The sequence below is a fragment of the Myotis myotis genome, unplaced genomic scaffold, assembly GCF_014108235.1.
Source record: "Myotis myotis isolate mMyoMyo1 unplaced genomic scaffold, mMyoMyo1.p scaffold_m19_p_17, whole genome shotgun sequence".
NCBI classification, from domain to species: Eukaryota; Metazoa; Chordata; class Mammalia; order Chiroptera; family Vespertilionidae; genus Myotis; species Myotis myotis.
In genome coordinates this window covers 2550393-2576060 of record NW_023416321.1, presented here as the reverse complement: position 1 = coordinate 2576060, position 25668 = coordinate 2550393, and the positions used below count along the sequence as shown (strand labels likewise).

The window sequence follows — 25668 nt, the reverse complement described above, 5'->3', positions numbered from 1 at the left end:
TACGCTCACTGTTTATATTTCAGGAGGGAGGATCCCCCAAATGGTGTGGCAGAGACCATGAAACTTTCAATTACAAAAAAAAAAAAAGTTCTCTTTGACCCAAAGCAAATCCTGGGGGAGGAGAGGTCACGTGTGAGCACCGCGAGTATGCAGTTCTGACGAGCAGTCGGGCGTCTTCCCACCACCATCTGGCTTCTGCAATTCCCTGGGAGCGAGGCCCGTCGTGCCCACGGTGGGAGTCCATCTTGTAAGAATGTGCTCAGATCCCGAAGCGATCAACCTCCTCTTCAAGCTGCTCTAGTCGGCGCCAAGTCCGAGCCACACTCAGCCAACGTTCCCCGTTCCCTGTGGGACGTTTCCATTTCCAAAGGGACTCAGAGGTTCAGGTACAGCTCAGGCTTAAATCACCTAACATCCCTTGCTTCCTCACACTGCCTTCGTGACTTATTAGTGATGCTATAATAGAAATAAAGAATGACTAAGGGCAACATAAAGGGGCAACGAGAGAAACTGGTTAATATGGTGGCAGCTACAGATGACAGCCTGGGAACTGCAGACACCGTCTGACTTGCTTATCTCACCTCGGACACACCCCCCGCCCGGAGTCAGGGTCCACCTGACACACAGGTCAGGGGCACTTCCCACGGAGAGGCCGGGCCTGGGCTGAGTGGGGCATGTGAAAAAACGGGCACAGTCTCCAACATCTTTGCCTTTTAATATAAGATTTGTTTTCATCATTTCTGACTGTAACACATTTCTTCTAAAAATAGAGCTCTTTGCTTGTTCTGAAACTTCCACGTGGAGGTGAGGGGATGAGGCCCGCCGTAGCTCTGGGGAGACGCCGCCAACTCGTGCGTCACGGACAGACTTTTCCAGGGGTTCTGGGTGCTCATGGTGAGGAGCTTGCTTCTAACCCACGCACTGAAGGGCGGGACAGAACACCCGAACCCCTTCCGTGCCTGGTGTGAACTCCTCTCCGAACACATACCGGCCGAAGGAAATCAACCACCGCGCACACGGGACCAGCGGGCAGTGGCCCCCCAGGAGGCGGACAGAGGGACCCCGCATGCGCCCCAGACCACAGGGTGCCCTTCCCGCACGTGGTTAAGGATTAAGTGCACAGACACACAAGACACAGGGACGCAGGGCTGAGGGCTCCACCCCCGCCCTGGGCCAGTGCGGACCCGCATCTACCACCATGGATCTCGCTGGGGTTTCTCACAAGACGGACGGGCCGGCTCTCCCTGCCCCCAGGAGCCTGGTTAGCTCCTGAACCCGAAGATGCCCTTGATGTAGCCAGTGAGGCCGCTCTTGGTCTTCTGCTCCAGCTTGTCCTCCAGGGGCGGGAAGGCCACGTGGTTGAGGGCCAGGTCGAAGAACAGAGGCTTGCACGGGATGGGCTGGAAGCCGGGCGGGAAGTGCACGAGGTTGGCCTGCTTGGTGACGAGGGAAGGGTCCAGGCAGAACGTCTCAAACCGTTCAACCAGAGGCTGGAAGGCAAGCCAAAGGGAGGGATCAGGGTGAACCACAGACCAGCAGGGGGACTCACTGTGTGGAGCGCCCAGTTCAGGGCCTATAGGTGTGACCTCACCTGGTCCCCACTCATCTCCTGTGCCCCCATTTAAAGAGCTGCGGTTAGAGAGGGGCAGGCTGGGACTGGGGTACCTATGGGCCTGCCAGACGCCCAGCAGGGGTGCTCCTCGCACCACAGTCCCTAAGCTTAGGTGGGACCATGGAGATGACATCTGACAAGCCGTGTACAGGCAGCTGCCAGGCTTCTGAGTAAAAGGGAGGGAGCAGGTGTGTCCTTAGGATGAGCGCACATCCCTAGTGAGTCAGGAACCCGCCTTTCACTCCGCGAGGGCCCCCCAGGCTCACCGTGTTGTCCTTGACTTGGGAGGCGGCCTCTGTTTGCTGGGGGTCACTTGCATCTGGAAGGTCACAGGGATTCCGTAAGGACGGGGACGGAGCAAACTCGGTTACAGGCAGCACCCATCACACGTGTGGGCTCTCGTCCCAAGAGCAGAGGCCACCCTGTGGGCGAGTCCGCCCTCTCCCTCCTGGGCCCAGACTCTGCTGAGAAGCCGTGCAGAGCTGACGGGAAAGCCCAGCCCGGTGCCGCCGGCCCGGGAGCCCGCACACTGTACGTGACACAACTAGGCAGAAGGGACAGTACAACAGTCCCTCTAGCTTCTTCCACATAACCGGATGCCTTAATGCACAGAGGCGATGGCGGGGAAAATAAGAATCTTACAGATTAACCAAGGCACCCCTTCCATCCTCACAGTGCAGTGGGGGGGGTGGGGGGGGACCGGGGGAGGGGCTGGGGGGGGGCTCACCCAGGATGGCTGCCGCCTGCAGCGAGCACTTCTCCGACCGCACCTGTGTGATGAGCTCCTGCACGTCGGGCAGGTCCTGCAACGAACCAGAAACCGCAGTCACGAGCCGGCGGCCGGAGAAGCACCAAACTCCCTGAGCTGGCGATGCCGCTGGTCTCTCCGGGGACTTTTGAGCACTTCTCCCCTTGAGAGACACTAGCCTGGTTCTAACAGGGAACGCTAAGCCATGGATTAGGTAATAATGCCTGGGAATAATGCGACTAATGATAGTATTAATAAATGTCTTTATTATACACTATAAATGCACCTGCCGTTTTATAGGTAGGACTAAAGCACAGAGGGGCCAAGTAATGTGCAGCCACACCCCCAGGGGCTGGAAGCTGGGACCCACCCTGGGCATCTGGCGGGAGCACAAGGCCCTTCTCTTGCCTGGGTCTCTCACTTGGCAGTATTCACAGTGACGCTATACGAGGATCCCACTGAATCCCTCGCGCCTCTAGGCCCAGACACTCCCCACCCCACGGGCACACGAGGTAGGATGGGCGTTTGTAAAACGTTTTCTCTCTCCTGGGAGGAGCCTTCGTGCTGCTCTGCCTCCCATCTGAGCGACAGGGCACTGTGACGCTGGTCACCCCTCCTCCGCCCGCACCGTCTTCCCTCCCAGCTGCTGCCTTTGCTCCAGGACCCCCGGCCCCGCTCTGTCTTCACAGACGGGCCCACAGCAGGTCTTGGGGAGGTGACCAAGGCACAAGCGCTCTGAAGGCAGAGGCCAGCTTTATGCTGCAGCCCCACGCCGAGGGCGGTGCTGAGCAAACAGCCGGAGTCTGTTAGTACCAGCGCTTTTATTATAAACCTTCGCTCACTTTTCTAAACAGTCTCTGCTCATAAAATACACACGGATTCCTCGGACCGGCCGGTGCTTCAGGAATCTGCATCACCACAGTCACGAGCTTAAATAGCCAGCTCTCTTCACATCGGTAAAATAAACCACACCACCCAGCGCTAGGCCAGTGCGCTCGCTTGGACGCGCACCGGTCGCCTGCGGGTCGTGCTGAGATGCAGGTCTCCACGCAGAGGCCGGGGCCAGAATGCATTCCCAGCGCACGGCCAGGCACTGCCGCCGCCGGCCCAGGCACACGGTGTGGGAAAGGCTTCGGCACCTGTCCTCAACTTGGCTGCGTGTGAAAATCACTTTAAAAACCCCAGGCTCAACCCAGATCCCTCCCGTTAGAATCAGAATCTCTGGGGGTGCGACCCAGACACCCACTCTTTCCCCAGAGGCAGTAAATCAAGATCAGTCCTGCAGTGTGGGGGCCGGAGAGGGATGTGACTCCAGACATCCGCTTCTAAAGACCTGCCCAGGCCACTGCCAGGCGCAGCCGAGTCTCAGGTTTACTCCATCCAGAGGAATGGCTTCCCTTCTTCGGACCTGGTCCTCCTCAGGCCCGCAGCTCCCATGGCTGACCGGGCAGGCCCACCCCAAGCTCAGGCAGCCCCTAGAGACTCACCTTCAGGCTGCTCCTGAAGGCCCCGGCATCGGAACTCACTTCATCTGCATATTTCAGGACGCGGTCATACAGGACGAGGGCTTCGCTCCACTTCTTCACCAGCACGTAGGACTGAGCGATGAAGAAACACCTGCAGGGCGGGAAAGGCACAGGCTGCTGGAGCACAGCTTCCTACCGGCAGGGCTTTCCTTGAGTTCAGGCTGAACTTAAACTTTTAAAATTGATTTGGGGGAGGGGGAGGGGGAGGGGGAGGGGGAGGAAGATAGAAACATTGATTTGCTGTTGCATTTATTTATACATTCACTGGTGGTTGATTCTTGTATGTGCCCTGACAGGAGATCAAACCCACAACCATGGCCGATCATGACAAGGCTCTAACCAACTGAGCTGCCCGGCAGGGCTCAATGTTCAATTTGGAAACAGGTTTCTTAACCTCAGGACCGCTGCCTGGGAGACCCCACGTTCTCACTGTCCAGGTCTGCGGGGCTGACTGCACCTTCCCCGCCAGGGAAGGCCCAATGTAAACCCCAGCCAGCACCGCTCATCTCTGCTCATCTGTTTCAGAAACCAAGTCCAAAATCCCCTTCCTCATGGGAACCAGTCTACCGGGACCAGAGCCTGAGGCTGCCGGCCCGACAGGACAAAGGGTTCCCGGGGCCAGGAGGGGCACCCTGGGGAGTCAGAGTGCGGGGGTGTGAGGGCCAGAAAAAGAAGGGCTCCAGGTGGCCATTTTGTCCAGACCCCCTCTTGCTACACAGCCCGCATCCAAGTTCAAATAACACAAGTCGTTTAGGAAAGCGAGAAGTCCGCCTTCCCCCAGCTTCAGCGCAGGCTCTGCCTGGTGCTACCTGACCCTTTCCCGGCACCATCCCTTTTCCACGGGAGGAGGGAGAGGGGGGAGGACGGTTAGTGTGTGCTCTCTGGCTGCCCTGAATAACACAAGAGCAAACAAGGACCCTGGGAACCGCCAGCCACACCTGAGACTTCGCTTGAACATGCTGGCTGCTGGCCTCTGATCACGGGCAGGTTACCCGCAGCCAGCGCCCAATCTCCAGGGCAGAGGCCCGCCCGTCCTTACCTGTAGGCCTTGTACACCAGGGTCCGGAGGCCTATCTCTTTCTGGAAGGCTCTGTCGTCCTCTAAGCCCGGGAGCTGGAGCAGCTCCACCAGATTCTGCACGAGAAGCACAAAGAAAGCTCGTAAGGAGGTGGCTGCGGACCAATAGACCGGCAAGGTGAAATGAAAGCCTGGGCTTCAATCAAGGGGGAGTCTGAGTCCAGTGACCTGGCAGCAGCCACACCTGTGTCACCTCCATCGTCTCTGACACCGAGGGCCACCTGCCCTGTCCGACTCAGTGCAGACCGACCCCGAGAGCCTTCTCGGAGCAGCTCAGCCAGAGGGGACGGCTCCGCCCTGCACCTTCCTTCCAGAGCGGCCACTCGTCTGGCGTCCACACGGACGCCTGTGTGTGTGAATGTCTCATCATGTTGCTCCCTGGCAAGCTCCCAGGGGCTGCGACTGTGTGGCCTTGGTCTCAGGACGCGCCACAGCACATGGGCGAGGATCACACGCAGGCGAAGTGCTCAGTGACCCCTTGGGCTCCCTGTCTTTGCACATTAACACGTCTAAGCATCAGGGTCACAGCCTTGGCCGGGTGGCTCTGCTGGTTGGAACATTTGTCCCCAACACCAAAGGTGGCGGGTTCAATTCCCGGTTGGGGCACAAGCGGGAGGCGGCTGATAGCTGTTTCTCTCTCACATTGATGCTTCTCTCTCTCTACACCCCCTTCCTCTCTCGAAAATCAATTTTTAAAAATAGTAAATCAATAAATAAATACTGGGGCACAGTCACTGAAGTGGTACAACAAGACCTCTCGCTCCTGTCTTTTACCCAGAGGCTCACGGCTGCTGGCTGTCACCACCCTTCCACCATGTACAGCGAAGGCACTGGGTGTCCAGCCATGCCCAGGCCAGGCCGTGCCCCCGTCCTCCAGGTCACCTGCAGAATGATGTCGTAGAGCCGGATCAGGTCCTGGGGCCGGGCCGAGCGCTTGCTGTCATCCTCGGGCTGCGGCTGCAGCAGGGCCCTCTGCAGCCCTGTCGCCATGCTCTCGTTGCGCCTGATGGCCGTGGACAGCTTGATGTACGTCAGGTAGCTGGAATGCAGCACATGGCAGCTCGGGTCACGCCCAGGACGCTGAGTTCTGATAAGAACCTCAGGTCGGGGGACCTGGGGGAAGCGTGGGGGGAGGGCCTGTCCTCAGCCCTCAGTGCCGGCTGCCGCTCAGGGGCAGACATGCAGGAGAGCTGAGACCACTTGACAGAATGTCTATTAGTCTCAGTTACGGCCTGTTTCTTCCTTTAAGGAGCGCAGAACTACCAGTCCCAGAGGCGTCCTCACGAAGACCAGGGAGAGCAAGCCCGTTCCTGGACCAGGGCTGGCTCACGCCTGGCCCACACTCACACTGCAGCTAGCATGTCAAACGAGGCGTGCGGCCCGCCGGCTGCGGGTGTGACGTGCTCCACTACAGGGAGGCATGTTTCCGTGACGGCTTCCCTCAGAGAGTGAGGGCGTCGCTCCGGGTGGCTGTGCAGGTGGCATGTCCCAGAGACTGTGCCTGGGGCCTGCTCACTTTAACTGAACTACCCAGTGAAGCCCTTTAGTATCTGGGGTTTACAGTAGCCATTTAGAAACCTGGTCAGAAGTGTTCAGGCCTCGAGGTTCCCATCCTCCTCTGGCAGAAGCCGGGAGGCATCCTGGGAGAGGACACCAGAGGCCTGGGCCGGGACATAGGCACGGCTGCGTCAAGGACTCCGTCATGAACCAGGGACCAAAGGCCTGTCAGTCTGAGTGCTGACCGGCCTCCTCACCTCCTTCACCCACTTGGCTTCCGAACAAGAGCAGCCAGGGACGGTCTGGGGATCCGACCTGCCCAAGACAAAACCCTACAAAACTGGAGCCGGGTCCACGGTGGAAGGACAGAGCCAGAACGCCTGCCTGCAGTGAAGCCCAAAGCTGATGAGCCCCGTGCAGCACGCAGAGCGGCCACCAGACAACCACACGCTTCACAGGGGGGGCGAATCAGACATTTAAACTCTAACAAGACAGAAGAGGTCAAAACCAACAGGGAAAACAAGCAACTTAGAAGAACCTGACTTTGCAGGGAGCAGAAAACCTAAAAACATGATTATTAATAACCCCCGAGAGACAGAGGAGACTTCCTGATCACAAAATTAGAATGAGACACTGACTTTTAAAAACAACATTCAGAGAACACAATCAGCCCTTAGAAATGACATGAGAGCAGAAGTGAGAAAGCCACACAGGGGTCGGAGGGGAGGGAAGTATCCTCACTTCCAGGGTGAGGAGGGAAACAATACACACAGATCATACTGCTCTCGTTCCAACGATGCATTCACAGCGCTTGCAAGCAAACGTCACAGCTCACCTGTGCAGGTACTGAAGGTTAGAGACCTTCCCCGACTCCCCGTCCAGGCTGAAATCTCGCTGTTTCTGCAGAAAGTGAAAGAGGCACAGATCACACAGTGGGCCTTCCCCTGGGCTCTGGCACCTCATGCCATGTGTGGCCAAGCACTCCGGGAGGCTCCTCAAACAGCAGCTCTACTGGCCGTGTGCTCGGCGACAGGGTCAGTCAGTGGCCACTGGCACCTGCAAACAGGACGTGAGTGAGAGGAGAGAATTCAGAGTAAAGCCAGCAAGACTTCCTCCCCCGAGCCAGACCCCGGCACTAACGCAGGGCAGACAGCCCATGTCACGGCTCCAGTTAGGGTCTGGGCCTTCGACCCGAGTTGGCCCCCTTGTGCTGTCAGCGCCTGCCTGGTGTGCTTGGCTGAGTAATAACCCCAAAGGTGTCCACATCCCAACTCTGGAACCTGTGAAGGGTTCTCTCACATGGCGGGAGAGGCAGGCAGAGGTGGTGAGTTAAGAGCTTTTTGATTAGCCTAGAATATCGGGGCTCCAATGCAATCCAGGCTCCTTATAAGCGGGAGGCAGGGGAGTGGGGATACAGTGAGACGGAGGCAGAGGTCAGAGAGAGCTTTGAAGATGGAGGAAGGGACCATGAGCCGAGGAATGCAGGTGGCTTCGAGAAGCCAGGAAATGCATTCTCTGGAAAACTAGAAGTGAGTTCTCCCCTAGAACCCTCCGAGCTTCCAAAAGGAACCCATTTAGACTTCCAGCTTCCAGAACTGTTAAGATAACAAATCTGTGTGGTGAAAGCTGCCAAGTGTGAGTTAATGCTACAGCAGCAATGGGGCACGAATGCACCTAGGTGTCACCATATTCCTATCTGGGAGGTGTCCCTCGACTGCTGTGAATTCCAGGTGAAGAAGGAGGCTGGGGCTCTGTATGTACCTGTTAAGTGCATGAAGGGAAGGGCAAAAGCAGCTTCATGGGAAAGGGAGACAGGTGGCTACAGCCTAACACATATTTATTGAACATTTTATACCCAACATACTGTGACATATGCTGAAGAAAATATATTGTTGCTTTTACGATGCTTACAATCTTGAGGAAAACAAAAAGGTAAATATAAAACAATACACCAAATGTTAAATGGCAATTCCTGATTAACTATCGAACATTTAGATACGTAGAAAATGGAGAGGTCTTTGAGAGCGAGGAGGGTGTAGCAGGCTTCCCAGAGGTGGTGAGCTGTGATCTGGCCCTTGCAAACAGGCGTGTGTGGAGTGTGAGAAGGGAGCGGAAGGATGAGCAGGTGGAGGAGGGGCAGGAGCAGAGGGGAAGGCGTGCACGAGGTGGGAGAGGATGTGAAGGCGACGGTGAGCAGACAGCGGAGGCAGAGGGCTCCGAGGGAAGCAGCACAGTTCAGGGCTGGACAGAGGCTGGGACCAGCGGCGGGGAAGGCTCTACACCAGCTCAGGGAGTCGGCACTGTGCCTGCTGGGCCACGGTCTCTAAAGTGCGGTGCACACAACCTGAAGAGTGTGGGTCTAAGGAGAAATCTAGATCTTCTTTTTCTAATTAAAAAAAAATTTAATGCATCTTATATATTACAAATCAGTTGACTAATACGGTATGTAATTTACAAATGAACACATCAGAGGTAAATGCTCCAGGTGGCTTATGGGCGGCCACCAGCATAAACATTGGAGCCCCTGCTCTAGCCCGAGAGGAATCGCAGCACTGATTAGAAACAGGGGCGGACCCGCGGCGAGAGAACTGCACAGGGAGAGGAAGCAGAGTGTCTGGTGACGGGCAGGAAGAGGCACAATGGCTGGAGGTTCCCAGACGCTGACCGAGCCACAGTGGTTTTATTAAAGAAGGGCGCGCTGGAGAGATGAGCTGGAGAGCAGAGGCCTAGCAGGCGGCAGAGGAGACCATGAGGAGAAGCAGGAGGGGACTCCTCGGCCTGATGGAGCCCAGAGGCTTCTGTCAGCCGAGCTCCCCCCAGAACAACAGTGGCTGAGTCAATGCACTCAGTCCCCCGGGGCCCCACCTGGGCATGGGCCCCAGAGGAGGAGGAGGACCCCAGCCCAGAGCAAGAGCCCGCCCTCCGCTGCTGGTCCTACCTGGTCCGGCTTCAGCTCTTCCCGCACGGCCTGGATGGCGTCCCGACACTCGCTGAGCATGGATTCAAACAGGCGCTCCTTGGTCTCTTCGCTCTCAGCCTGAACAAAGGCAGAACGAGGCACTGACTCTCCTCTGAGGAAGCACCGTGTTCTGATGGGGCGGCGGGGGGGGGGGGGGGCGGTAACAGTGCTTCGATTCCCCCCCTTTTACACTCAATAAAAAGTGCCCCAACCAGAGAGCTTTCAGCTGTCACACCCGGCACCACGTCAGATCTTTCTGGGAGTCATCGTCACTCTTCAGGTGGAAACAGGAATTCTATGTATAGAAGGTGCGCGTACTGAGCAGCACCCGTCCAACCACCTGAAACTGTCCGTCAGGCAACAGAGGCTTCAAACTGTTTCCGATCACAGAACCTCTGCCGCTTCCCTCCAACGCTCCCCCTCCGCTCAGCCTGCACCGGCCTCCCTGGGGGCCTTACGGACCAGATCTGGGCGCTGCTCCTTCAACTGAAGCAGGCCAGAGGTTTCTTTCCCTTTTTCCTTCCAGAACAAACGGCCTTGAACCCCCCTGGGCGCCAGCAGAATTACCCTCCAAACGTAACCAACAGACGTGCTGACACTGGGTTGCGTTTAGTGCGAGCAAGTGGGTAACGGGACTGAGCGACGCCAATCAGACATGGTTTCTCTTGCACTTCACACAGGTTCTCAGCACCGAGGTGCTGCCCTCAGACAGTCCACACGGCTCTGCTGAGAGCCTTTTCGGGCCGACAAGGTGGACAAGCCTGCTCCCCATGACCGTCTCTGCACAGCACAGGGCGTCACCCACTGCTGGCCAGCTGGGGAAAGCGAAGGTGACTCATTAACTGCATGAATACCTGCCACACCGCATTACTGTCCTAAAGAATCCGACTGAGCAGGTGGGAACGGGCGAAAGGCAGAAAGGAGGTGACCTGTGTTACTGGCAGACCCACTGTGACACGAAAACATCAGCATTCCATTACCATGTTTGATTTCCACAGAAACTAACAGCCGACTGACCTCTAAGGAAGCCCAGAAGAAAAGCCGGGACTGCCCACTCCTGTAAGAGATGGTTGGGAGGGGCTGAAAGAAAAATCTTTTCTTCTCTTAAGAGCGCTTATGTTTTTCCTAGTTTTCAGTGTGGAAAAAACTTCCCCGTGAGTTACCCAACATAAATCAAACATACTTTCTATTTATAAGTCACTTGACTCCCCTGTTGTTCCTGACTGAGGAACAGCCGGGGACAGTCCTTCTATAAATCCACACAGGCCAGCACGGCCACCCGCCACCCGCCGGGCCGAGAGCGGCCTGTCCAAGGGACGCCAGGCAGGACGCAAAGGCCCGCACGCCGTCCGTGCGCAGGTGTAGCCACCGTGACTGCTGCGCCCTGAGGTTTTCATCAACTTCAACTGAGCCACGGGTCCGGCGGCCACGGTCCGCACGGCGGGCTCTGGAGAAGCACTGCACACAGCGCCCTCGCCAGCACCTCGGGTTACGGTCTCTTTGTAGCCATTTAATCCAACTTGCTGGCCAGTTTTCTAAGTAAAACTCCTGTGGAACGGGGCAGCCGTACAACCGTTTAATTGGAATAAGATTTGTGAATAGCCGAACCGGTGTGGCTCAGTGGATGGAGCGTCGGCCTGTGGACTGCGGGGTCCCAGGTTCGATTCCGGTCGAGGGCATGTGCCTGGGTTGCGGGCACATCCCCAGTGGGGGGTGTGCAGGAGGCGGCTGATCGATGTTTCTCTCTCATCAACGTTTCTAACTAGCTCTCGCCCTTCCTCTCTGTAACAAAATCAATAAAATATATTTCTTTTTAAAAAAGATCTGTGAATAGACTTGGCGGCAACCACACCGAGCAGAGCCGCCTCCTCAGCAGCGGGTGAGCTCCCGCTCCCGCCCGATACCAGGCAGCCCGGCAATTACGCCACCAACACCCTTTAAAGACGGGCAGGGTTCGCGGTTGGGACAATGGGTGTGTAAGTCAGAGAAGGGTCACCTTCGTTTTACCGGCTGCACAGGCTCCGCCGCCCTCCTGCAGGGAGGGTCACAGAGAAAATGAAAACACCGCTGAGCCTCTTCACTGCACGGGTCCCCTCCGCGCCCTGGGGAGGCGGCACCTCTGCAGCAGGTGCTGAGCGGAGCGAGGCGCCCCCTGGGACTGTTAGGAAGGGGAGAGCCGATCTGAGGGGAGGACGCGATCAGCTGGGCACAGTGACCAGAGACCACTCCTCTGGGCGGGCAAACGTCTCCGAGCAGGAGGCTTTCAGCATGTTTCATTTTTACACTTTTATTCTATGAACCTGTCTTGGAGGCTAAGATCATCTGAGAGGACAAAGGAACAAGAAAGGCCTCTCTACACGGAGAGCGGGGTCCTCTGAACGCACACGCAGACCTCCCAAGTCTGCGGCTGAACCAACAGGTGCTCCGAACACGTGGCAACTCCCTGCCTAGGAACGAGGTGGGCCTGCGACCCAGAGCAACCTCAGGCCCAGGAGGGCGTTACTCACTAGCCCTTGTGCATATATTCCAGAGCAACTTCAAACGTCCCAGGATGTGGCTTGAGGTCACCTCTCCAGGCTCACTGGTACAGAGCAAAACCGGCTGCTGTAAGTCCTGAACTAGTGACATCCCCACCCCCACCCCCACCCCCCCTCTATTAAAAACAGACCGTTTTCACTTGCCTACAAAAATTGCTGGAAGGTGGTGGTGTGACTAAGAGACAAACAAGGCAAGTCTGACCACATTCCCCACCACACCCATAGGAGAACCAGGGGACGCAACCACACCTCACCCAGCCCACTGAGGTCTAGAGAAAACCAGGGATATCTGGTAAAGGGGGATTTTAAAAGAGCAGAATAAATGGTCTCCTTTCCACTCAAACATTAAAATATTAACCGAGATGAAGAGCCCTCATCTCCAAGGTGTAAAATGTCCTCACTTGGTCTAGTTTAGCCAAAGCTGAATTATTATAACCACAGCTGAGAGCCATCCAACCTGCAGCTGTGTCAGACCTGCCCTCCCTCCCAAAGAGCTGCCTCACGATCGACCACAGGGACAAGTCCGCGGTGACCCATGTGACGGGAGCCCAATAGAAGGAAGTTACTAAGTGAGACAACATGGAAGACGTGAAGACTTAAAGCTTGGCTGAGACTCAGGATTTTGCAACTGGATTTTGGCAGCGGATTCACTCTCAGCTCCAGTCTTTTCAGTCCAATGTCTCGTCTCCCTGAGTTATTTCTTCCTCCCATGCTTCTCAGTACGCTGCTGTTTCAGTACTGAAGTCCTAAAAGCCTCGCCAAGCAAGTGGAGAACGGGCCCTCTGAATCCTGCATCCCAGGTCCTGAGGGTGGCAAACGCCAGTGTCCGGTAGGTCAGGAGTCACCGAGGTGAAGAGCCCTCATCTCCAAGGTGTAAAATGTCCTCATCTGGTCTAGTTTAGCCGAAGCTGAATTATTATACAAATAAGGCAAAAGGCCTCCCCAACTACAGGTTTTCATCTCTAATTATGTGTAAAAAACAGGAGAAAGATAAGTTCTCCCACGTGGGAGACCTGCCCCCCACTAACCGGCTGCATGGAGACGATGCCTTTGCCAAGGAGCTGGGTTCACCCCCGGCTGTGCCTACTCGAGCCTTTCCCAGGCCCAGGATGCTGCTGTGGACGCTGAGTGCATACATCAGCCACTCACCAAAGCCAAGGACACGGTCCTGTTCCCAGCCCCCTTGACTCTAACAGGACATGTGGGAAAGGCCAAGGAACATGAGGGGAGCCAAAGGGCCTGGACTGAAAGGCCGGGCTCCCCTCTATCTGTGGCTGGAAGTGACACAGCTCTGAGGCCCGCTTCCCATCTGTAAAACGCGCGTTGCCCACCCTGTGGGGCTGAAGACAAACAGGCAGGAGCACTCAGCAGTGTATCCGGGACAGTAAGGAAGGCGACCACCCTCCTCTGCTCCCCCTGTGGGGTCTCTGTCCAGGTGACCACCAGGCATTTTCTTAAGTTTTATGAAATGATTGATAAGAACATGAAAAATCTTTACAAAATGTGAATAAACAGGATACAAAATCAGATCTCAGTGTAATTCCAACAAGTAAAAAGTACACCTCATGAATACAAGGAAGACTTGTACGCCGGTTTCCTTTTTATTATAGTGAAATATCAATGGAAGTGAGTGGAACGTGAGACAGATCAATCTCTTTAAAACATCATTTATATTTTCTAAACTTCAAGCTGAATAATTTTTAAAACTTAATAAATGTTAGCTTTTCTTGTCCTTTATCTGATATATGTCTGTGGCCAGTCCTAGGAGCCCCCCTTGTATTTGCCCTGTGGGCCTCCTCCACCCCATTCTAGCCAGAACTCCTGCCTGGCTGTCACCGGGCAGTTCTTTTCTTCCCGCACGTGTCACTTTAAAACAAAACCATTAACCCGATCACATGGGCTAAACGGCGGCTGCTACCAGAGCCCTAGTCCAGAAGAGATACTGCCACACTCCAGTGAAAGGAAATGCTCTCAAAGTGTTTCTCAGTCTCCTCGTTTAAGGGGAAAAAACTTCCTAGCACTGTTCTAGTCTTCTGTCCTTTAGCAAATAAAGGAAAACTCGAGAGGCAACACGTAACGCAGAGGCACAAAGAAATTCCACCACTGAAAGCTGTCCTCAAGTCAAAGTAGCTCTTTTGGAACAAGTCACTGGAAAGACTGGAGGCTTAAAACAACCCATGGGAACAACTGACAAAGCGCCCGACATGCAAGTCACTCGGGGTCCCAGCTGCGGGGAGTCTCAGGAAAGAAACACCAGGGCCCTGGGAGGCGGCGGACGTGCTGAGCGGCCTGGCTTTTCTTTTTAAAGATGCTGTTCGCTGCATATGGAGGAGGAGGTCCAAAAAGTGCCTAATCGCTTGTGCAAACCAAGAGCCCAGGATCTCATCTCCTGAAACTCACTTGGTTGTTTACACCCACAAACAGGCCACAATTATGTCCGCCAGCAGCTCTGCAGGAGTATTACACAGACCGCACATCAACAAGATATTCTGGTTTAGCGAGGCTCTCCTTAGAAAGCCCAGAACAGGAGGCTGCCTTCAGCTGGAAGGCTAGGTGAGCGGTCAGAGAGAGGAAAACGACAGTGAAGCCGCTGCTCCACCTGCTGGGCCCAAAGCCACCCCTACCTGCGGCCGCCTCTCCCCTGCTCCCAGGTGTATGCTGACGGCTGCCGCCATCAATGCCTTTGTCCTTTACACATAATATCTCCTCTATAAACTTAGCTTTTTTTTTTTTTTTAAATATATTTTTATTGATTTTTTTACAGAGAGGAAGGGAGAGAGATAGAGAGTCAGAAACATCGATGAGAGAGAAACATCGACCAGCTGCCTCCTGCACACCTCCCACTGGGGATGTGCCTGCAACCAAGGCACATGCCCTTGACCGGAATCGAACCTGGGACCTTTCAGTCCGCAGGCCGACACTCTATCCACTGCGCCAAACCGGTCTTGGCATATAAACTTAGCTTTTAAAATAATTTTATTCAAGAGGGTTCATCTTGAGACTGTTATCAAATACCCAACAGCATTAAGATAAGTTTTTGTAATAGATACAGAGGCAGGGAAGCATCGAACAGACTGTCAAACTACAGCGGAAAGGCTGGGGAGGGTTGGCAGGGAGTTAAGAGATCAACCGAAGGACTTGTATGCATGCATATAAGCATAACCAATGGACGCAAGACACTGGGAGAGGGGTGAGGGCATGGGCCGGGGGGTAGGGGAGGCCAGGGGAAGGTCAACTGGGGAAAAAAAGAGACATGTACTATTTGTAATACTTTAAACAATAATAATAATAACAAAGATAAGCTTTTGTTTGGTGACTTTAAACACACACACACCCCTCTTCAGAAACATACAGGAGAGAGGAGGGTGCTCCCTACCTGAGCGATGGCCGCCTCGTTGTCAGCCAATCCCAGTAAAAAGATCCGCACTTTGTCGATCTTGACCGGGACCGCTCTCCCCCTCCATTCCACTTCGCTCATGGTGGCTGCCTGTTTGGCTCGAGTCTGAGTGATCAATGCCTAGAAAGTAGTATCGGAAAGTTAAAGCTTTAGCTGATGGATATGAGTGACCAAGGGGAAAGAAATAGAAATTAGTATGTGTCTCTTTCTATAGCCAACATATTATACCTTATAGAGTACACACAAATTTATATTTGAATTCCTCCTGGGATCATGTATCTCGGCGTACAGAAACTCAAATATTAAAAAGACATCACAGAAGGTTAAAAAGACCATCACTGAGTTCTGATAAGGGGGTTAAGGAGGAAAGCATATCTGTCATACACCACAAGCAGAAATGTAAATTAGTAGAAACGTAAAATATTTATCAATATGTATCAAAAGCTTCTAAAATATTTCATTACACTTTTAGAAATTTATCCTAAGGAAATAATTAAGAATATGGACATAGCTATTCATGGTAATACTGTTTAACACTTAGTAACACTGAAGTGGTCAAATAAAACAGGCCTAAAGGAGTACCAGGTGGCCATCAAAAGATGATGTGGAAGGTATTTACGGAAGGGGAAAACCACATGTGACATACTGTAAAAGAATGTTACTAAACTGCACACTGAGATCCCATTTTTAAAACATATGCCTTTTTCTGACACATACAAAAGTCTGTGTGTGGCAACACACGTGACCTTGTTTCCCCCATCGTTTGTATTTCCTACTTTGTCTATGAGCCTGTATTGCTTAGAAAATAAATGTAACAGGCAAAGAACTTGAATACTTAAAAATACTAAATGAAAAGTGTTTTGCTTAAAAAAGATAGAAATATGCATATACTAATAGCAATTATATTGGGTGATGGGATTATGGATTACTTTTTTTCTGGACTTTTTAAAACCAAAGACTTTTCACAAAAAACGTACACACTAGATTACCTCCAATTTTTCAGCCAGGAGCCCCTCGGTGCCCCCAGACCTGAGTCTCATCTGCATGAGTTCATTGATCGCTGACTGGTCCCCTGAGAACGAGAGGAAAACGGTGAAGGGACTGGTGCGCCCTGCGCCAGCGCGTGCAGTGACTCCAGTCCTTGCCCGGAGCTCGTGGGGCTCAGGAGACGCAGGGTGGAAGCCAAGCAAGGCACGGCCTCCTGCGATTCTGAGCTGACCTGACTGAGAGTCCCACCTTTTCGGAGACGGACCACCCGCCCCCCAGGGCTCGCCGCAGCCCCTCACCGATGTTGTAGGCACAGTAGCGGATGTTGGGCGAGATCTCCTCCACGCGCTGGTTGTACAGCACGGCCTGCTCCTCTGTGAAAGCGCTGGCGAGCTTCTCGTAGATAGTTCTGCGAGGAAAGAGCACCGGTCTCACAGCAGCCTTATTTTAACACAATGAGCGCACAAGCAACACGCTGGCTAAAAACAAAGCACAGCACTTTGAGGCCTTCTCCCGCTACCAGAACGGGCACGTTCTGAGAGTGAACGAGAATAAGTAACATTTCTGAAAGGAAGAGAAACACGAAACTGTACCAACTTGCACAGAAACAATCGCCACCTGATCTGCAGCTCGCAGCAGGGGACGACCTAGAGTGAAACTGGCCAGAGACTCAGAGCGAGGACTTACTTGCATTTGTTAAAAGCCTCGATGGCAGCCTTCCACTCCTGATGCTCAAACCGCAGCATCCCTGCGAGGTACGCCGTGTAAGCCTGGAGGCGGCAGGGAGAGAAGCTGCTTCAGCCCCGAGCAGCAGGGTAAGAGCTCGGCCTCCACTATGTCCTGCCACCTTGGGTTTCCAGAGTACAGATATCTAGGCTGACTTTAAAGGAGAACAGCTTCTCACTAATCCAATGAGATACACAGGGAATTTGTTGATTCATTTACTTCCCAGGAGAGAACTTCAAAATAAAGGAATTGGTTGTCTTCATTTTACTTAAAACCAGCTTCTGGGCTATCACGTAAGTATCAAAAGGTGAATGTAAACTTGCAATATCCATCTCTTTTAAATAAATGCATTTTAAAAAATTACTATTTTGTGAACGCTTCCAAATAGAAGATGAAAAGTTTTCATTTACATATCAAAAGAAACATGAGCTTTCTTTCAAAGTGAGGGCCAATTATTAAAAACCAAAGCTCAAAAACAAGAGCTGCCGCCCTGGCTAGGTGGCTCAGGTGGCTGGGGCGTCATCCCATGCACCAAAGGCTGCAGGTGTGGGTCCCCGTCAGGGCACATACCCAGGTTGTGGTTTGATCCCCGGTCAGGACGTATATGGGAAGCAACCGATCGCTTTCACATGTTTCTCTCTCTTCTGCGCCCCCTTCCTCTCTCTCTAAAACCCATAAACATATCCTCAGGAGAGGACTAAAAAGAGATACCAACTTCACCTTGAACAACCAAAACCAGTTTTGCTCCTCTCCTGACTATCCATGGGTAACCCAAGGAACCCTGTTCTGTGGACCTGTGTTCTGTGGAGTCACGTCTCCCGTCTGCACAATAAAGCCAAGCTGAGGCTAAGACACTGACCTGAGCCTCCAACTTGGTCTTGGCATCCACGCGATTGCTCTCGCACAAGCGCTCCAACTCCTCTGCATGCTTCACGGCTTTGCGGAGGCGAGACAACAAGTGGAACCGTTTTCGGGGTTCAGTGTTGGCTTCCTGTTTGAGCTGCATGGCGTAGCTCCAGGCTCTCTCAGCATCCATCAGAACCAGCAGCAAATACCTAAACCAGAGACAGGAGCAGCGAGCTGAACAGGCAAGGCCAGGAGCAGACTCAGGCGTTCTCCGAGGCACAGCCTGCGGCCTCGCACCCGCTCCCGCGCTCCCCGGCTCTCCTCCCGACTGCTCTTCTCACAGCATCAGCCATGACTTCAAAATCCGCACCTTGGACGGAGGCTCCCCTGACTCAGGCTCCTCCTCAGGTTTCTTTTTTTTTTTCTTTTTCTAAATATATTTTTATTGATTTCAGGGTGGAAGAGAGAGGGAGAGATAGAAACATCAATGATGAGAATCATTGATCGGCTGCCTCCTTCACGCCCCCTACTGGGGATGGAGCCCACAACCTGGGCACGTGTCCTTGACCGGAATCGAACCCGGGACCCTTCAGTCCACAGGCCAACGCTCTATCCACTGAGCCAAACCAGCCAGGACCACCTCAGGTTTCTGACCAACACCAGATACTTCTTTTTTTTTTTTTTTTTTAATATATTTTATTGATTTCTTACAGAGAGGAAGGGAGAGGGATAGAGAGTTAGAAACATCGATGAGAGAGAAACATCAATCAGCTGCCGCCTGCACACCTCTTACTGGGGATGTGCCCACAACCAAGGTACATGCCCTTGACCCGAATCGAACCTGGGACCTTTCAGTCCACAGGCCGATGCTCTATCCACTGAGCCAAACCGGCTAGGGCAACACCAGATACTTATTGAAAAGCCTGCTCCCACCTCAATGGCAAACTTAGACTGACCCCCCCAAATTTCAGCAAACAGAGGCTGTCCAAGCACACAGTCTGGCCTCACCTTTGAATCCACACCTCTCTTGTTCCACCCAGTCAGAAACCAGAGCCTTAGGAGGCGATACATCGAGCCCGGTGGGTGTGGCTCAGTGGACTGACATCATCCCATTCACAGGAAACTTCTTTGTAAAGGGCCCAATATTTTAGACTCTGTAGACCATATGGTCTCTGTCACAATTACTCTGTTATGGTAGCACAAAGCAGCTGGGAACAATACTGAGCGAATGATGTGGCTGTGTTCCAATAAAACTTTATTTATAAGGACAGGTGGCAGGAGGACCAATCTGGCCCACAGGCTGGAGCCTGAGGAACTGACCTGAGGCCTCCAGCACCTGTGCCTGGCAGGTTCCTCCTCAGCAGCATGACGCAGGGTGCATGCAGCACTGACACACGGGGCGCATCTGCAGTAACGTGTGTGCGGCCAGATTCCATCTGAGATCTACTGACTGAAGCAAGCACTTCAAGACACTAAGTTTGCATTCCAGAAGCCTTTCCCAGCACTGGTTAGATTTTAATCACCGACTTTAACGTTACCATCCACCACAGTTTTTGAACAAGTTCTTGAACCTTATTACAATACAGCAACAGTAAAAACGCCCACTCCACATGAGCCCTCGCTGGTGTGGCTCAGTGGAAGAGCGTTGGCCTGCGGGCTGAAGGGTCCCAGGTTCGATTCCGGTCAAGGGCGTGTGCTCGGGTTGTGGGCTCAGTCCCTAGTAGGGGGCACGCAGGAGGCAGCCGATCAACGGTTCTCTCTCATCATTGATGTTTCTTTCTCTCTCTCTCCCTTCCTCTCTGAAATCAATAAAAAATATATTTAAAAAAATCACATGAGACAATGAAAGAGTTTGGCACAATGTCTGGCACATTGTAAAAAGTACTTAGCATCCAGCACTGAGCAGTCAGTACCTGTTATCAGTCAGAAGATCTTCAGTTACTTTTTTCCCTGTGAATTTGTGTCTGTTCCCCATCTTGAAGTTGAGTGTTTTCCGGAGACGCCTTTGTCTACGGGAACAGTAGCCCCTGTAAGAAACCACAAATAAAAGTCACTCAGACACCCTGACAGTAGGTTCTATAATGAGGTAAGGCCACAGGTTGAACACGTTCTACTTATGGTTTCGATAGCCACCGCACATTGTCTTGCAAACATTCGCTGAAGTAAAACAAGCAGGGCAGTCTGACTGGCATCACAGAAGACAGAGAGCGACAGAGGACACAGTACCCATTCTCAAAGGGCCCATCCTCTAGTTGGGAGGGTCACGCAGATAAAATGGCAACCAAGAAAACACATGCCAAGCTGGATGTAAAGGACACGAGTCATCGTCCTCTCCTTGCTGACACTGCGCTGGAGTGGACTGATGATGGGTTTTGAAAGAATGAGCAGGACGTCTGTCTCACTAATATAAACTCCTTTAGTGCAAAGATGACTTTATTTTCAAATTTCTAAGCACAGTGCCTAACATATAGATGCACAGTAAAAGTATTTTGACTAAATTAGGGTAAAAATATATACAAAATTTTACCAACCCTTAATCAAATAATATAGCGCATAATTTACAATACAGAATAATATTTATATGATACTGTAGTATCTTAGTCCTAAAGCTACCAGGGAATAGCTTATTAAAAAAAGTAACAGTATGGCTGAAACTATAAACTAGATCTTCTCCCTCAATTCGTAATTTTTGCTTTAATTATCACTTATCCTTTTACATAAAAATCAAATGGAACACTCATACTTTATGGGGAGAAATATAATTTGCTAAGAATTTTCTGGCAATTTGGATACATTTATCATGATCCTTAAAAATGTTCATACTCCCTGAACCAACAGTTTACTTCTATACTATTCTATACTCAAGAAATAATCAGAAATACAACGAGGTTTGAACAGATTCATGGGAACAAAAATTTTAAACCTAAGAAACTGGCAATTATATATGTAACCAATTCCAAGGAAAAGGCAAATAAATTATTGTATACATATACACTGGGTAATATTGCAACTTATAAGAATCATGTGTGTAGAACATTTTTATAGGCAGGGAGAAATACATACAATATAATATTCAGCCAAAAGGCAGGATACACATTTGTATATACAATATGAGCAAGCTTATGAAAAAGTGCATAGAAAAGGACTAGAAAACCAAAAATACTATTTTGTGGGCAAACATATACAAATGAATTTATGTATTTAAAGACATAAAAAAATGACTGAAAGGTACACACTGATGTCAATTTTCTTATGTATATTTTTACCACCAAAAAGCCAATTAAGCCGAAACCGGTTTGGCTCAATGGATAGAGCATCGGCCTGCGGACTGAAAGGTCCCAGGTTCGATTCCGGTCAAGGGCATGTACCTGGGTTGCAGGCATTTCCCCAGTGGGGGATGTGCAGGAGGCAGCTGATCGATGTTTCTCTTTCATTGATGTTTCTGGCTCTCTATCTCTCTCCCTTCCTCTCTGTAAAAAATCAATAAAATATATATATATATATATAGCCAATTAAAATGCAGTATTGGCCTGGCCAATATTGGCTCAGCGGTTGAGCATCGACCTATGAATCAAGAGGTAAGCAGTTTGATTCCCAGGCAGGGGCACATGCCTGGGTTTGCGGCTTGATCCCCACTAGGGGGTGTGCAGGAGGCAGCCGATAGATGTTTCTCTCTCATCGATGTTTCTCTCTATCCCTCTCCCTTCCCCTCTCTACAATAAAAACATATTCTTTTAAAAAATGCAATATTGAATAAAATAACTAGAAAAAACACACAAATTGGAACAGAGCAGAAAGCTGACCACTGCAATACATGTGTGATGAGTTCATTATACTATCAACACTACATTTGTTTTTGGAAATTTTCTTAACATCTAAAAACAAATCGAGTGATAAAAATCTGCTGTTTAACTCTTCAGTGGCTCCCCACACATAGATGAACACCTGAAGCAGCTTAGCCTCCAGGCCCTCCACTCTGTCCTGCCACCTCCTCTCCTGCCGCCCCCACCTTGCTCATCTGCCCCAGCTGCTGCCCTGCACCATAAAGCTGACTCCTCAGAAGCTGAGATTAGCGTTTCTATAGCACTTTTAAAACAAACAGGGAGCCAAAGCCTGTATCTACAATATAGAAACAGCTGGGTATTTCTGCTTTCAAAGTACTGAACTGTATTACACATTAGGCATCTATTGTATTTTTTAATGTTTTTCAACTTGCAGGCTGTTATGAAAAGTTTACCAATGAATCACAATGCCGGAAATTCCCCTTCTATGTTTAAAATACTGTAAAGCTTTGCATTTAACCAACACTACACAATATGACTAAGTTAAAACAATGATGACCATTAACTGCTTATTAATTTCAGCAGAAGCCTCCAATGTATCTGCACTATTGTGAGGCAAAATGGATAAAAAGATTGGCACTTTTTATTCATAATAAAACTTTAAATTTGAAAATTAAGTATCGTTTGAGGATCCAATATAAGTTCAGAGCTAGACTTTCTAGGTATACTTTCTGATATCACCAAATAGGATATTAACAACGGCAAACTCAGCTAAAAATTCCACAATGCCTTGCACACGATACTAACCTGTACCTCTGAAAATCTCCATGCCGCAAGCCGTGCTGCTGCTGGGATTCCTTAATAATCTGAAGAACTGGCGCCAGGGTTAAGGAAAAGAGTACAACGGCAAGAACCCAAATAGATCAAAACATGTCCCCATTAGTGTGTATTTGTAGCAAACCACAGCGTATTACACATTTCTGAAATGCTTTAGCTAGTGAAACCATTTTCAAAGCTGCTTGCCAGAGGACAGGGCTAAGCGCAGAGAAAAGCTGATTGCCTTCACTATTCTCCTTTCACACTAAAAAAGGCGGCCATGACTAGCCGTTACGGATTACTGAACCCCAACAGCGTCAGGAAGGCTGCTGGATTCTAAGTGCGGACTGTGCGTGGTCGGGTTCCCACTGAGTTACACCTGGACCCAGTCATGTCCGCATTCCAGCAGGTTCGGGCGTCAGTGACGTGTATCCCTCCCCACTGGCATCGCCGCCTCCACCTGCCAAACCGAACTGTCCTCACCAGCTGTGAGGCTGCACGCGCCCCGGATTAGCACCTGCCAACCAAACCAGGCCCCCGTTTGCAGAGAGATACTGAAGTGTTTATTCTAAAAGAACAAGCCCTGACCAAACTCTCCTTTTTAAGAATCGTAAAATAGTTTAAGGTCGTGTACCCAACTTTACAAAAGTCCAACGGCCTTTATCTACAACTTCAGTTTTCTTTCCCCAGTTTCCTCAACGCTTCTCTATGGCTGTATTTTTTAAAAAAAAAAATACTAAAAATAAAAGGAGTACTTTAATAACCAAAAAGGGACGAGGAGGTACAAGGTCCGGAGTAAAATCAAGGAGTCCTAACACCCATCTGGAATTACACCTCCAGTTCAAAAACTCCAACCCCCGGAAAACGTAACTGTGTCCAGACGTCAAGCTCCTTGCGTTATTTCAGAGACTCGGCTACCTGCTTCGCACTTGTTACTTCGTTTCAAAAGGCCACACGCTGGTGTCACCAGCACTCAGGTGCGATCACGCGCGCTGCAGCCTGGAAACCAGCTCCTCCGGCGCGTCTGCACGCGAGAGAAAACGCCCACCGACCTATTAAGGAAGCTTCGCCGCGACGGCTCGCGTTCACAACAGGCCACACGCTTTCCCTCGGAGCACCAAGCTTTAAGCTTTGCCTTCGCACCCAGGACATCAAGCTGCGATTCCTCCTCCCCAGTCCCCATTCCCCGCCCGCCGCCCGATCGACACGTAGTCATTCCCCGTCGGGCCCGATTACTCCAGGATACTCTCCAAGCTCAGGCTGTCCCCGAACTCCTTGTTGGCCTTCGATCCGGCCGAAGGGCGCTCGTTTTCCTTATTTTCTTCTCCCCCGGCACCGCGTCCGCCGCCGCTGCTGCCGCTCCCGCTGCCGCCGCCGCCGCCACCGGGAACCTGTTTCTCAGCAGCCATCTTGCCCCAGTGCCGCAGAGCAGGACGGGATAGAGGAGGCGAGACGACCGCGGCGGGAGAGAGCGGGCCCTGCCAGGCAGAGGCTGATGGGATAGCGGCGGACTCCCCTCGCCCTCCCGGCCCCCAGGAGGCAGCCACTTGTTGGAGCCTCTGGGGTGGGCTCGGACGAGTCTTTACAATATGATGCTCACTGAGAGAAGCCACGCAGAAGGCTGTCTATTGTAGAGGTCCATTCACATGCAGTGTCCAGAATAGGCAATTCTATAGAGACAGAAAGTAGGGGTGGCCTCCGGCTGAGAGTGGGGGTGGAGATTGGAGACTAATGGCGACAAGGGTAGAGGTTTGTCGGGGGAGGAAAGAAAATGTTCCAAAATGGATTGTGGCGGTTGTACGATTCTGTATACAATTAAAAACAAACAAAGACTTTAAATGGGTAAATTGCATGGTCTGTGAAATATATTTCAATAAAAAATTTTTTTAAAGTAAGTCAGATTGGGTTAGTCAAAACTTTGCAGTGGCGCCTCATTTTTCTCAGACTAGAGCTACAAGCAACCGTCCTTACAATGGAAAAGGGCCCTGCATGCTATGCCTCTTACCTCCTCTCCCGCCAATCTCCTTCCAGTCCATTCAGCACAGTCACACCAGCCTCCTTGTTTAGGGACCCAGGCCAGTGCCTGCTGCAGGGCCGGCACTGGCTGTCCATCCGGAATGCTCTTCTCCTAGACATCTACTGATCTAGCTCCCTCACTTTGTTCGCTATATATATATATATATATATATATATATATATATATATATATATTTTACTGATTTCAGAGGAAGGAAGAGGGAGAGATAGAAACATCATTGATGGGAGACAATCATTGATCGGCTGCCTCCTGCATGCTCCACACTGGGGATCGAGCCCACAACCTGGGCATGTGCCCTGACTGGGAATTGCACCGTGACCTCCTGATTCATAGGACCACGCTCAACCACTGAGCCACCTGGGCTTTACTCGTTCAAATCTTTACTCAGATGTCACCTTCCTAATGAGGTCTGCCTGACTACTCCATTTTAGATGTCACCATTACCACCACCCCTGTACTCCCAAATTCTCTTATCCTAATCTACTTTGCCTGCAAATACTTATCAACTTGGACTACATTAATAATTGACTTGAGTTGTGTATTGTGCATCTCGCCTGCTAGAAAGGATGCTCACGGAAGGCCTTGGTCTTTGCAGAACTCACTGGTAGATCCCAAGGACCCAGAACAGTGCCTGGAGTGGAGTAGGTGCTTAATAAATACTGAATAAATGAATGACAAGCATCTCATAAACACGAACTGTTATTATTTTCCTATTCAATCAAAAGGCAGGCAGAGCAGCAATGTGAATAAGGATTTCCTACCCACAGGAACAGGTAGCTGGGTTCCTGAGGCTGAGATCCTGGGGGCTGGAGGGAAGAGGGAAAAGAATGGTCTTGACTGAGAGCCAACGAACAGGACAGGGGAAGGAGAAGCAGAGATCAAGCTACAGAGGTGGGAGGTGGTGCTTTTCACACCCAGAGAAGCGGGGCGGGGGGGGGGGGGGCTGAATTCTATAGAAACAGTAATAGCTCCATGTCACAAATTCTTGATGACTGATATGTCAAAATTAAAAACAAACATCTAAGTTTTATTGCAGCTTAAACGCCCTCCTAGCCATCTGGGCAAAGGCTGCTGGTACATGGAATCTGCTACTTTATATATTTATTTAAATATATTTTTA

General features: G+C 51.4%; 1 protein-coding gene across 4 annotated transcripts; it reads right to left on the bottom strand.

Annotated features, from left to right (window-relative positions):
* SRP68 (signal recognition particle 68) lies at nt 1-23952 on the bottom strand. 4 transcript variants are annotated; one of them, XM_036339114.1, is made up of 18 exons: nt 23757-23952; nt 22502-22568; nt 20031-20069; nt 19826-19939; nt 17926-18121; nt 17028-17110; nt 16640-16749; nt 16343-16425; nt 15333-15473; nt 9399-9497; nt 7296-7360; nt 5846-6002; nt 4926-5020; nt 3848-3977; nt 2340-2415; nt 1879-1931; nt 582-1490; nt 1-456 (listed from the first exon to the last, which is right to left on the bottom strand). In XM_036339114.1, the coding sequence occupies exons 1-17, from the start codon at nt 23917-23919 to the stop codon at nt 1263-1265; spliced, it is 1899 nt and encodes a 632-aa protein (XP_036195007.1). In that variant the 5' UTR covers nt 23920-23952; the 3' UTR covers nt 1-456; nt 582-1262. The 4 variants fall into 4 exon arrangements, with proteins under 4 accessions (XP_036195007.1, XP_036195010.1, XP_036195008.1 ...); XM_036339117.1 differs by lacking the exons at nt 1-456; nt 20031-20069 and having other exon boundaries at nt 697-1490; XM_036339115.1 differs by lacking the exons at nt 1-456; nt 19826-19939; nt 20031-20069; nt 22502-22568; nt 23757-23952 and adding an exon at nt 18283-18348 and having other exon boundaries at nt 697-1490.
* Between the last annotated feature and the right edge of the window lie 1716 nt (nt 23953-25668).

What these genes read in the sequence shown, in the direction of transcription:
- SRP68 (XM_036339114.1), bottom strand. Translation starts at nt 23,919, where the DNA reads ATGGCTGCTGAGAAACAGGTTCCCGGTGGCGGCGGCGGCGGCAGCGGG. An exon ending in GATCTTCTGACTGATAACAG is followed by an intron (nt 18,122 to 19,825) that starts GTACTGACTGCT and finishes TCTCTGGTTTAG; the next exon opens with GTATTTGCTGCTGGTTCTGA. An exon ending in CTGGTGTACAAGGCCTACAG is followed by an intron (nt 3,978 to 4,925) that starts GTAAGGACGGGC and finishes CCCGCCCTGCAG; the next exon opens with GTGTTTCTTCATCGCTCAGT.